This window comes from Hippoglossus stenolepis, chromosome 24 (genome assembly GCF_022539355.2).
Source record: "Hippoglossus stenolepis isolate QCI-W04-F060 chromosome 24, HSTE1.2, whole genome shotgun sequence".
Classification (NCBI taxonomy): domain Eukaryota; kingdom Metazoa; phylum Chordata; class Actinopteri; order Pleuronectiformes; family Pleuronectidae; genus Hippoglossus; species Hippoglossus stenolepis.
Window position 1 is genome coordinate 6,754,867 of NC_061506.1, and position 13,658 is coordinate 6,768,524.

General features: G+C 43.2%; 1 protein-coding gene across 3 annotated transcripts in view; it reads right to left on the reverse strand.

The window, feature by feature from the left end:
- The window catches only part of LOC118103648 (neural cell adhesion molecule 2), a 248,823-nt gene that overhangs the window by 46,354 nt on the left and 188,811 nt on the right, over window positions 1-13,658 (reverse strand). For all 3 annotated transcript variants that reach the window (XM_047339009.1, XM_047339008.1, XM_035150791.2), the window contains exons 6-7: window positions 10,041-10,158; window positions 4,349-4,518 (exon numbers count right to left, since the gene is read on the reverse strand). In XM_047339009.1, coding sequence (XP_047194965.1) covers window positions 4,349-4,518; window positions 10,041-10,158 — 288 coding nt within the window. The remainder of the gene's footprint in view (window positions 1-4,348; window positions 4,519-10,040; window positions 10,159-13,658) is intronic.

The window sequence follows — 13,658 nt, forward strand, 5'->3', positions numbered from 1 at the left end:
CTACTGGAATAAGTCAAGCAGTGTTTCCAATCAGCGATAAGTTGTTTCTAAAATAAATCATCTGCCTTCAAAAAAACGACCCAGCACCACGTGGCGTTTTCGCGATAATGGTGCGAGAATCTGTCTGATTGTGTTTTTGTGTCGAGTCAAAAACAAGCTGCGGCGAGAACAAGCGAAAAATTATCTCAGCCCATTGAAACTTTACTTCGTCGAGGAAAAAAACCCCCCAAAAACAATCTTTACAGCCTCCCTAATGAGACTAAATGACTTGTTCAGAGGATTTCTGCAGAGAGGAAGATGAGGAGCACTTCAGTTGATCACCCGCATCTATTAAAGCATGTAATGACTTCTGGTATCAGAAATACAGATGTAAACAGACACTTCCACTCAATAACGTGGATACACACTCGAAACCATCCGGCTCCCATACAAAAAGTGTTGGTGGTGCAGAGACCCGTCTGAACCAGTTCTCCGCCGCTGCCTTATCTGCAGCCGTTTGGCCCCAGATGCCCTTCATCATGCAAATATTAAATGGGAAACGTCTCATTTATCAACCACGCTGCAAAAAAAAAGCTCTCTGCGGGGAACATTATTAAAACTCATTATCTAAAACATTTCGACTCTAAATGGGAAAGAGCCGAGATGCATTTGTGTGCCGAGAGATAAAAATACAGAATTAATTCAACCTTCCAGGTTCGGGGGGAGAGTTGGGTTTGTTTTAGTTGGATTTGTACATTTAAATTGAATTTTGTGCATTTTTCTCTCACCCAACGTGTGTATCTTCCACTCCTAGCATTTGCTAATAAACATAATCACACTTAATTACATTAATTAGAGGTATAATGATGATTACACTTGTAAATGTTGGATTTAGCTACATGACGGTGTCAGATCCGGCATAAAAAAGACTCAACAGTTGGTTAGAGCAGGAGGCACAAGGACATCACCGATACAGTTCAGCTCTGCTGCAGTTCGACTCACTGTTTGCTCATAAAGAGCCAAATAACAGTATATTTTTATGTCAGTAATATTGAACATTTAAGGACAGTAATAACCCTCCATGGTAATATTTGGCACCGCGTCATGCTCTTATCCCTGCGACTGACAACATCCACAACGCAGGCATGTCGGCACAGATTCCCTCGAGTCATCCCTGATTCTATTTTAAATCTCCTCTAAGCTTAGAGGGTTTAACAGGAAGATACACGTGTATATGTGTATATGTATATAAGCTGTTATACATATATACATCCATTCAGGCTCTGATTTGTAGTTAATCCCGGGAGTTATTTTGTGTTGAAAAGTGATGTGATTTCCTACATTTCAACGTGCCGTAAAGACAAGTGAACAGCATGTCATGCATTTCTGGTCAACAAAGGCAAATTGAGCGCGGCGTGAGCTCGGGCACGTCACCGAGTCGAGCTCGGCCACGATCCAGTGCGTCAGCTGACAGCAGCGGATCTCTGTGCCAGCCCACATCAGCTGAGGGCTCAGTCGATGCACGTGGAAGTTGCAGGGAGATCTTGGAGCCGAGCCATGACGCCAAATATGTCATTATGTATTCAGCAAACCCATTAAAGAGGACGCTGTATTTAGGGGACTACCTATGACACAAGTTAAAAGTGCGAGCTGCAGCTGGTTGCAGAGAGGCCGAGATGTGCATCTCTGTTTCCTCCGATACGTTTCTTCCTGTATCACGGCTCCCATCGTATATTCCTCCTGTAATGTTGCTGCACAATGGAGAGAACCAAAAACCCAGACATTTATTGTTACGGCTGCAGATACTGTCGATAAAGTGTCTGCTATCAAACTGCATTATAGTGGAGATTTGCGGTGCTTTTGTCACTATAGGTTATTGAGTATAGATTGATAGGTAAAAAGGACGCTTTCATATAAAATGTTATCTACGACATGATGGACTAAATACTTTCTGGATGCAGTGTAGGAAATTATGAAAAATGCACCATGGCCCAGGCATGGCAATGTAGCTATTTTTCAAAAGTGTAAATGATGCATTAAATCAAAACGACGGTGTGAATTACACCCCTCCGATGGAGGAATTATGCTGCTCGGAGGATGCATGTAAAAGTCTCTGGAGGCCCGTGCAGAGGGGAGAATTAGTGGTAACTGTAGGTCGGGACGGATCGCTTCATTCTCACGAGACCGGGGATGTCAACATCAAATTTCACGGCAATCCATCCTGTAATTGTTGGGACATTTCGGGCTAGACCGTCCCACGGAGCCTCCCGGGAGCCACACTGCTAGCATGTCTAAGACATGTCTACGTAGCTTATTCCCTGACAGTGTAAATAATGGATATATTTGTCTTCTCCCCCCCCCTCTGGGCACTGAATGACCCGGAGCCTAAAAGGCAAGACGACTTAACATAATCCCTGAAGACTGATAGTGGCTGCGAGGACCAACACTGGCATTTACAGCTCAAGGGCTGCCATGGCAACTTTTGCCGAGCGGCCAGACAGCAGCGGACACGCACATGTGAAAGGGTTGACGTGCACGCATGTGGAACGGGAATGAAAGTGGCTTGGAGCTACTAATTGCCCCGATAACCTGCTTGTGGGAACACGTGCTCGTGCATTTCTACACCCGTCTGTGAAGGTGAGCACGAGGCAGCCGCATGAACGGGACACTTCAAGGAATAATTTGCTTTCCTCACATCTTTCCTCTTTCATTTTGTGCTGAGGATCCAGTCGCCTCGGCTCGTTTTATCACCTGTAATCATGTCATCATACACATTAGGGGGAAAAAGACATCGGTGCATCTTTCCCTCTAATCTTGCCGGTTACGTTTGTGATCGTGGAAGTTTGTGCTACAACAGCACATTAGTGTCAGAATCACTGGGATGTGATGATGAAATAAATGCCTGCAGCGCAAAATGTAAATGCCAGGTTGTTTTAATATCAGCGGATGAGTTTGTTAGCCGGCTGTTTTGAACTGTATCTGTCAAAGAAGGAGGGCAAGGCTCCGGTTTTCTGTTTCAGGAATGTAGAAAAACAAGCCAAAGAAAGCATGGCGGGCGGGAAAAACATGACTGGCGTTAAGTATGAGGCAATGAGCTGCAATTCCCAAACGTGAATTTGCAGCACCCACCTGCACGCTCACACTTTGTCTTAAACGGCCTGCTCTCCTCCGCCCGCGCCGTCAAGGGTAATAAAACTAACTTACAACTGCGTTTCCCCGGCGCACAGTGAAGAACAGAACTCCCCCCCCCCTTAACGTCTTCATTTAAATGTGCATTTTTGAAGAGCAAGCGCTTCCCACGTCTTGACAGGATGTTGATGACTGGAGCACAAATCTCCATACATTTTCATGAGCCGCACTATCAGAGTGATCTGTGAGGAAATAGCCAGAAGGGTTTTATAAGGAATATGAATTGAAATTTCTTTTTATGAGGAGTGAAGTTATTGATTTATGAAGCAACACATGAAATATTTCCTGCCGGGAGAAATATATCGATGCAGCTTTTATTGTGGCGCGGCTGCAGGACTGTATTTGCTTTTGAAAAAGAGTTTTAAAAATAAATGAAATGTAATTGTGGAGGCCCCCACAATAAAGCTTTATGGATAAATATAAAACACTTCTCGTGGTCAGGGGCAGTGCTGTTGTATCTAAATGGTGGGACAATTTGTTTTTTTAACCATAACCTCAATAACAATGTATTTTTTAAGGTCAAATTAAGGTCCTCAAACTTTCTTTCAAAACCCAAACCATGGCCTTACATTAAACCCATTTTGTGGCTTATTATAACCAAACTTTTATCATAGCATTGCTCCATCATAAAGGGTTAGTTCTCTACTTTGCTTTGGTTATGCCACTGAACGCTGTTCGTTTTTCCATTTGTCTCCAAGAGGTGTCACGATGCAGATTTATAAGATTGTTTGTTTCCTTCACTTGTTGCCTTGGTTGCCATAGTTACTGCTGATGATAATGTGGCCCGTCTTGAGCTCCTGATAAGCAGCAGATTTCCCTAACCTCTTTCCGACTTTGCCTCGTGTGTGCAGACTCTTACTGAAGATGAGAGGCCCGCTGAACAAGACAGAACAGAACATGGTGCTGTCGACGGACTGGTCAGCTTGGACTTGATTACTGACAGTGATGACAACATTGAGAAAGCTGAGGAGAGGGATTCTTGACCCACTGAACAAGCAGCCTTCTAAGAACGTTCACATGATCACTTTGGCTGCTCAGTAGTTTGGAGTGGGAAAACATTAAAAAAACTATTTAAAATCATGCATGGAGACACAGTACATAGAATAAATCCCCCCTCACTATGTTTAAGTTGCCCTGTCTCCGCATTGAAACGTCTCTTCGGGCCAAACAAGACACTTACCGAACACTTTGAGGAACAGCTCCCTGTCCTGGGACCCTGCCTTGTTGGTGGCCTTGCAGGTGTAGGCGCCCCCGTCACCTTGCCGGATGTTGTGGATGGTTAACATGCCGCGGCCGCCTTCCAGCCGGTTGAAGACGTGCTGCTCCGACGGCTCCAGCTGCTGCCCTTTCCTGCACAACCCCCCAAAATAACAAGCGCACACGTCACAAATGAGTGAGGAGGAGAAAATATGACGACTAACTTATCCCAGACAGCGACGTCCACCATATTGACACTGCAGCACATCATGATGTATAATTTCGCACTTTGGACATCGACTGAGGCTGAGTGCAGACAGTCCGACTTTGACATTTCACAGAAATCCTTTCAAGCTTGATAAAAGTGCGGTTTGACGGACGTGTCAAACCATAATTGCAATAACTATGGCTCGGTGAATCATTTGCAGGGTGTCATCACCATTCCCCACATGCCACGACTTATCTGGCTCTGCCGTTCAGACAAAATATGATCTTCACCCTCCCAGTCAGTGGTTTGAGTGTCGGCCGGAGCTCGATTGTGCTGCTGCACTCACAGAATGACTCCTGCGCGCTGTGGAATACAGTGCTGACGTAATGTCTTTCTTATTAGACCCTTTAGAGATATTAGTCAGAAAAAAAAAACCAACAACACACAACTGCTAAATTGATCCATGTCTATATTTAAGCAGAAGCATAATGGTGTGAAGCCGGTTTTGCTGCCTCCCCCGTTTGTTTATTTGCGGCTGCTTAACCAGCCGTTTAATCTGTAAGGTTAAAGGGATTTTTTTAAGTATTTGTGGGGAATTTGACTTTTCTCTCTCCCATGCAGCCGCAGATCTAAACGCATTGGTGCTTTTTTAATGCCGTCTGCATGTAGGCTAAAAGTAAAGGATTAGCTCAATTACCGAATATCTGTGGAACGGAATCAAGCAGCGACTCACTCAAATAGAAATACATCTCTAAATTCCTCTGAAGACGCGTGTTTGTGTGAAAATTATTATGTACAATGTAGAAGGGGTCACTTATAGTTCAGGGAATTATCACCCGGCTCTACACTTCCCCTCAGCGGAGGCTTTTTACATCTTTCCACTAATTGTTTTTGGTTTTATGCCCTGCAACCGCAATGTTTTTTTTATTTGTTGGGTCCTCATAGCGCTCATCGGATACATTTCCAGCCACAGCAGGAAGCTCTTTATTTTTTGCTGCAGAACATAGTGGAGCCCCGAGCCACCGAAGAACCAGAGGTTTCTGTGGGAGTTGGAGGAAAACCAAAAGTAGAGCTGCATTTTAAAGGCTAATGAGTGTTAAGTATTACAACTTTGCAGAGTTAATGTTAAACTGCAAAACAGCATCTAAATCTGTAATATTTAAAAAAGTACAAAAATTATTTAAATCATAGAAAAAGTTACATTTTCTTATTGATCCAGTGGAACCAAAGTTGATAGTCCTGAGGTGAGATTTCAAACTCCAGATAGAAAATAAACAAGTAAAGTCTACACTCTACACTACATTGCTGGATGAGCACAGGTATTCTCACCTGAGTTTAAATGAAAGGATACAAATATAAAAGTAATAAAAAGGCTATAGCTCTGGAAAAAAAGGATATGAAGAAATAGAGCTGTCATTTGCCATTTATTATTAATTCAGTCTGATACTTTAACCCCGAAATATAAGGTTTGAATATAAAAACATTTTTATTCCTACCTGGTCATTGGATAGAGACAATAACGCACTGAAACTGGCCCCTTCTTTTTTAAACTTCATAAACCGTTGTGCAGATTAAATTCAAAAAGTGATGAGTGCTAAATTCGGAGAATAATGCAAACCTCTAACTACATTTGGACTTCCCTCTGTGGTCCCACACTGTGTGGACTGTGGGAATGAAAAACAAAACAATCGTATTATTTCCAGCGACCTCAAATATGAAGATTTCCAAGGCTCAGACACAAACACAGTGGGGCCGTGTGGCGAGATCCACGCCACCCAGCTGCACTATACTGTGTGATAACTAAAAAAGCAGGAGGCAGGATAATTGAAAGAAACACCAGAGCCAAGTAATAACTCGAGCGAGCCAAAGAGGAAATGAAGAGAGGCTTCATCTTTGGGACGGACAGTGCGGGGGGCTGCAGCACTGGATGTCATTATACTGACTGACTGCTGACAGGTAGTCCATTACCCATGAAGCACACGGGATGAGGCGAAACCCCCCCGGGCTGACAGGAAATGCAACTGGGAGGCTGGAGATCACTGGGAGAGGTGACATCAAAAAGAGAGAATAAATTGGGTTGTGATTGTTGTTTACGCCGAAGCCCATTCTTTTGTTGCGGTGCTTTTTAACGCTGTGGTCTGGGACCGGCACGTAGGGACAGAGTGACCGGGGAAATGGAGGAGAGCTCACTGTGTGGTTTCTCTACGGACACTGTAGACCGTCAGCTCGGTGCAGGTCAAGTGATGTCGGCTCGAAAGCGAGACGCAGACGCTTTTCCTGGACGATTGTTTTAGATTGTACTGAGCCTTAATTAAATAAAAACACAAGGGGGGACTAAAGTGATTTTTCTTTACGGTGGAGTTTTTGTAGAAAATCACACCATACATGCATAGACGATACGTTTTAGTCAGACTTATGGTCTCGACAGCACCTGGACGACATGCACAGCTCAACAAAACCGAAGCCAAGGCATCTTGACCCAGGATTAGTTGTAAATCCCTCCATGTTATTGGATGGGACATGAACCAAAGTTTAAAAAAAGAAAGTTCAAGTACAATTTTTTAACTCAAAAAATGGTTTCTGTAATTTCAAGTAGTTCTTATAACACTGATTTACGTCCAAGTGCACATTTTTCCAGTAAGCGTGGATTTAATGTGATATTTGATGCTATAGAAATGGGGTGAAATCTCACGATTGACAGCTGAGACTGACTCACGATTGGTCGAGCGCTTGTATCAGTGGGATCTCAGTGCTGTGGATCCACACGTGGATTACTGTTGCACAGACTCCGACTACAGCACCTGTACCGTCCACCTTTACATACAATTCAGGGTAGAAACTACTCCAGATAAAGGGAGTAGAACTTTTTGCATTGCAGTCGCCTCATGTGTGCGTCAGTCTTTCATTTGATCACACAACTTTGGATCCTTGCTTCATCCCAAGTGAATAATATGAGCACATGCAGTAAAATAAAGATGCAATTTTCCACGCGATTGTCATTTCAATCGGCTTCTGTGATTACCACACCAAACATAACTCAGTTTCCTGTTTTAATTTTTAAAAAAACCCAGAGGCAATGAGTGAAACAACTGCAGTCTCAATATGAAAGTAATAAATGGATCAATACATCAGGTCTCACCCATCACCACTGTGAGGTTCCCCTGCCTCTTTATGTACGCTGTTAAATCATTAAAATCACATTTTCCTGGTTTGCGCCGCCGCTGAAATGACAAGGTAGCACACCCTGGAGTAAATATCAGTTCTGCAGTTTGGGCTGGAAACTAGAGAGGCAAGATGAATGAGAATCTGCGACGTCGAGGTTGTTTCCTGCTGCGCGGCGTCTTTACAAAGTGATGCGCGTGTCGCCTTTTTCCACCCCCCCCACCGACACAATCGACTTCTCTTTCAAGCCCCGAAACGCGTCAGCGCTCATTATGTCTTGGAGACAATGTCGCATTAAGTGCGGGAGCGTCGCGTTCGCCTCGCCAGTCTCACTGCAGAGTTCACAGTTTGTTGTGTACAGGAGTTTTGCAAGGATCCTGCCCTGACCTCGCTAAACGCTGATATTCTGACTCATTCAGTATCACTCACGACATGTTGTATGCACGGCGCTGACATCCCGCTGTTTTAGGACGAATAAATCAGACACACCGTGAGTGTGTGCGATTACTTTGACGCTTTCTCAAAGTTTAGCAGTAAAAATCAAAGTAGAAATTTGTAATTAACAGGCCTCCTGCCATTTTTTGGAGTGACACTCACTTCTTTCAAGGACCCTGTTGTGAATGCGCTTGCGTGCAAATGTGTCGTAATGTCACCGTGTCAGCAGGTAATTATTCTCCCCCCCAATTTATCTACTAACTTTTCCCGAGCGGCTCTGACTGTGCCTGTGATTCACACCTGCTGCTCACAACGTGTGAAACCCCCTGGAAACTGCTGCACATTTTGGAAAAAGTAAAGAACAGGCAGCCTCATCTAAGCAAAAATATAACAACCTCAAATTCGGAAGTGTGAAAGTGTGTGAGTATTTTGTTCAATTCAGAGCTGTGTGTCAGTGCTTTTTTACCAGCCACCATTTTAGCATCTTTCCTTTGCAACTGTACAATATGTTTGCATGTTTTATCCGATAAAACTAATTTACCTGCAACCATTTTTCAAAGTGTACGTGGATTCGTTTTTTGTGAATGTGTTTTCCTATAGTTGCTTCCAGGCAGCCATTGATTTCCATTCACTTCCGTGCAGCATCGAAAAAAAAGAACTTACAGAAAGCAGAGAAAAGCCTGAGGTGCGAGATAAATCACTGGAGAAACAACGTCTCTCTTCAACCATGTGTCTTGTCAAAGTTACATCAGTGTCGCGAGGTAACGAACTGCAAATGCTACCTCCGTTGATTTGATTATCACAACTTAGTGCCGAAATGGAACTAAATAAAGCAAGAATCAAAAGTTAACAAGCTGTTTCCTGTGATGGATTACTACAAGAAAGTCCAGCTACAGTCAGCAGTTACGCGGCAGGATCATTGATTTGCACTAAGTGGGCTAAAATACATTTCAAAAAAACATTATAATGGTGCATTAAGATGAATTAACTATAATAAAATATTACCAAACAAGTAAGAATAAACAATAAAGTCATAAAAAAGACGCTCAGGTGAAAATAGCCTGTGAAGATTGTCTGCTAAATGCAAGCTTGACGTCGGAGCCGTGTCAAATGCTCCAGGTGCAAACTGCCACGTTGTTGCTATGTGGCGTGTGATAATATCGTGTGGCTGCCGAGGGCAACGAGCGAGGGCGGACTATCAATCTCTCAGAGCTGTGGAAGGGAAAACCAACATTACAATTGCACATACAGGATGTGTGCATTGATGTTTCTCTTGAGGAAACGTTCACGCATCGCATGGGTAATAAAGATGAATACATTTGCAACAGTTATGGGCCTGTTGGGCTACAGATGTTTCCCAGCAACCGACTGGCACTTTGGAGGAGTTTTTATTAACCGAGACATTTTTTTTATTGGCGCAATCTAATTTATCACTCGTTTGAAATGAGCGTGGGAAGTCTGTGCTAAACCAACACTTTTGGGATAAATGTGCAAGGTCGGCAGCGAGAAGATGGAATGGGTGCAATATTTGGGGCGCATATTGCTCTACTTCATCTTTGAGTGTCCACGGTTCATCATTATAATTTGGGTTATTGCTTGAAAAGGTTTACGTGCATGTTTGGAAAACTCATGACTTTCCTCGTGCTGCCCATCGCTGCAGCTCCTCTTTTCAACCGCTGTCTGAAACGCTTGGTTTTTAGCTCCCGTCTCTGATAAAGCCCAGTGTGCCTCCACTTTTGCTTTACTCAGGGCCACGTTCGATACCAAAAGGTATGTTTTCTCTGGTAAATCCCACTACCACTGACAGAAATAAAAAATATGGCACACATAGAGGAACAAACATGTCTCTCCTTGAGGCAGCAGAATGTACCTGTGCCACGTGAACACGGGGTCCGGAGATCCAGAGGTGATGCAAGTAAAGGTGACGGATTCTTGGTAGTCCGCCGTGGCGTTGAAGGTCTGCTGGAACACGGACAGCACCGGAGGGACTGCAGACACAAAACAGAAAGAAACACAGTGAGACGGGAGCGTCCTCATTAAACCCTGAGAGTAAAGAAGTTGAATCGACACTAAAAGCTACAATATTATTGTATCCGAAAAAGAAATGTCAGTCTTTATGAAACAATATGGTAGACGTTTTTTCAAATGGAATAAATTGGCCTCGTAAGTGGTTCTGTAAGCACTCACTGAAAATGTTACTTCTGTCTGTAATCCAACGGGGATTCGAAGTAACACTGTGACCCAGCTTTGGTAAAAAACACAAAAGGAGCCGAGCACAGCGATGTGAAACCCATAATGCTATTGTCTGATTCAGAAATGCCCGGCTAAATCCACATAAACAATGCCAGCAGAGAAAATGTGCTTCGACACATCAAACACAGCCGCGCTGTCGGTGGAGAACAGCACTTTTCTTCTTTGTCAACAGACGATTCAAGTCCCTGTCAGACGCTTGAGCTCCAGCCATTGCTCATATTTTCGTGGCCAATCTCTGCCGTGTCAGAAATTGGGAGGAGCGTCAGCGCTGTGATTTTAAGGTTCGTGGTTTGGAAGGACCTGCGAATACAAACCGAGAAAGCTCTCTAAGGTCATATTTCATTATGACGAGAAATAGATTTATATTAAAGAATGTTATTTATAATATCAATCAATCAGTTTATATTTATAATATGAAGTCTTTCAACTGAACTTTGCCACTTTTTTTTTGCATCAGCGTTTTAGAGCAGAGTTGCAATCAAGACATTTCAGCCCATTTTTTATAGCATCAAATAACTAATTCAAACGAAACTCCCATGAAAAATTAACATCAGTGGGATAAGAACCTAAACTGACAGAAACCTTTGAGTAAAAATTATGCAACCTGTATTTGGACTTGTCATGTCATCCATCTTTATATACAGGCATAGGTCACCTATAGGCGAGAGTTATTTTTACTTTAAATGAGAAAATAATTTTATTCTCTTATAATTTATTATTTTGTACCCTCTAGTTCAATGTGAGAACTTATAATAAACATTGTTGAAATACTATTGAATTGTGTTAAATTAGTACAGTGTAACAGTGCAGCCTGTTATAAATCGTCTGAGCAGCAGAGGTGTTGATGACTCTATCCACAGTGGACGCTGAGAGCTGTCAGGGACACGCAGCCTGTCCCTGCCATCCGATCAGCTGAGGGCTGTCATCTTGTCATTCAGTTAAAAGGAGAGCAGAGCGAGCGCGGGCCCCGGCCTTTTCTCCGTCTGCCTCTGCAGCGACTCGGGAATGACAGCTTCATAGAGCGAGCATGTTTATCAGGCGTCTCAGTCCATTTCTCAACGCTGCGCTCCCGCTGCGGCTGCTCTGCCGTGGCCTTGTCCGGTCGCGCTGCGTGATTGAGCGTGTTCGGGACATTTAGTCCGCTGGGTAGGTGAGAACAATGACACTCGGAAAAAAACCAAAACAAACCAGGTGACGATCAAATAAGTCCACCACCTGAACACACAACGCTGAGGCTGAACACACAGACTCACAAAAACAACTGTTTGGTCCAAGTCTCACAGTGAGCTGCATTTCTAATGCAGTGGGGGGGACTAGAGAAAATCCTCTTGAAAGATGGTGTGATTTTATATCCCCAATATTAATACATGCATGGAAAATCCCTGATGATGTTGTGACTGGATAAAATAGATGTTTGGGGTTAATGTTATCATGTGGCACTGTTTGCTTCATCTCAGGCTACATAACCACACACTCTACTATACTATTATTATGATTATTATCATTATGTATACACATCCCTCGCCACTATGCACATCACTTGTCTATTTTATATGTATATAATTTACCAATTATACTATTATTCCATGTGTACTCTGATAAATCTGTGCAATTATAATTATACTGTGCAATATAATGCATCCTGTGCCACTGTAATCATCTGTCTGTAGTGAAAGGTGGATATATGTACACCTTTTTGACCATTTGCTGCTTTAACAGAGTAAATTTCCCTGAGATGAGATAAAAAAATATTTAAAAACGTAATAAACAAAAAGAAACCGAGGAGCTCGTCCTGGACATGGCATGCGATTTTAATTTGGGCAGAATCTAGTTAATGAGAATTAAAGCCCATTTTCACCGATTTTTGCACTGAGGTCGCTTTCTGTTTCAAATCTGTAAACTGACATAATTGGTTGTATGCAAGTTAATGAATTGAATTTGCGAGCGGTGTCGCCTGGAGGACATTTATTCCACGTGGAGCTGCTAACAACTTGGCGAAAAGATGAAAATTAAATAAGATATGTGGCTTAAAGGCTCATTAAAATCCATCAACGGCTTGGAGAAAGAAAAAAAAAAGCCGCTAAGAAGAAAACAAGACATTTTACATACTTGGAATAATGAATAGGCAAGTCTCATCAAAAGATCATCACAGATACCTACTGAACCACAACACTGCGGTGTAGTCTTTCTTAAAAGATAAATTACACCTCTAGATTCCACAGTGTCGGTTTGTTTAGTTGTCGTCTTGTATGGGAAAATGAACAAATACTTTTCGTCATAAAAATCAACACGCGACAGGAAACACAGGCCTGAGTGAGACACACATCAAGGCACAGCGAGGCTTTTCGGGGATAAAGAATGGCCCCGGCGATAATCAAACACGATGAGTCCTTTCCAATAGCACTGACTCGGCGAATGAGAGGGGGCCTGACGCGATAACCATTGATTTCCATGCCAATAGATCCCCGCTCTCCTCCTGTGCAATGCACTCCCACATCGGTGAACTTTGCTGAAACAGCCCCGTTAATGAGACACGCCGTCAAGCAGGGAGACTTCAAAAGAGAAAATCAGCAACAGTGTTTAAGCTCTCAAAAAAGAAGAATCTGGCGAGCCTTTATGAATTCTTCATGTTTTAGTCGTATCCCTCGAAACATCAGACGCAGGGTGGAGATATTGAGATGTTTGTAAAAGTCTCTGTGAGCGTGCACTGCAAATATACAGTATTTCCACATATAACCGCGCTGTTTTCTGCGGATCGCCCACATTTACCCACAGTTAATGTTATCAACATGTTACACCTACTACACATTCAGTCCAAGACCTTTTCCCAGAGTGCTCATTAAGGATTTGTTTTGCCCTCTGCATTTGCACACGGGGCTGGAATCAAAGCCGATTTATAATTGGGAATGTAACGTAGCAGAGAACACAGGTTTTCCTCGTCTCTCTCTGAGCACACCGCCGTTTGTGACTGATGCCACTGCACAATAATTTCGGAAACCTTGAAGGACACAGGGGGTAGTTTCCACTGACAGCTGGAAAGGGGGAAAATTGCAGGTCTTAATGTGTGAGTGAGCGAACCGACAATTAAGTGGATGTGTGGAGGAAGGCTACGGGCGAGATCAAGAAGTTAACACTATTTTGCATCGCCGCGAGTTGCCATAGAAACAAACAAAATTTGACTACTGTTGCTCGCAGGCCATCAGGACAGAGGAGACAGATCTTATTAGGCTCTGCT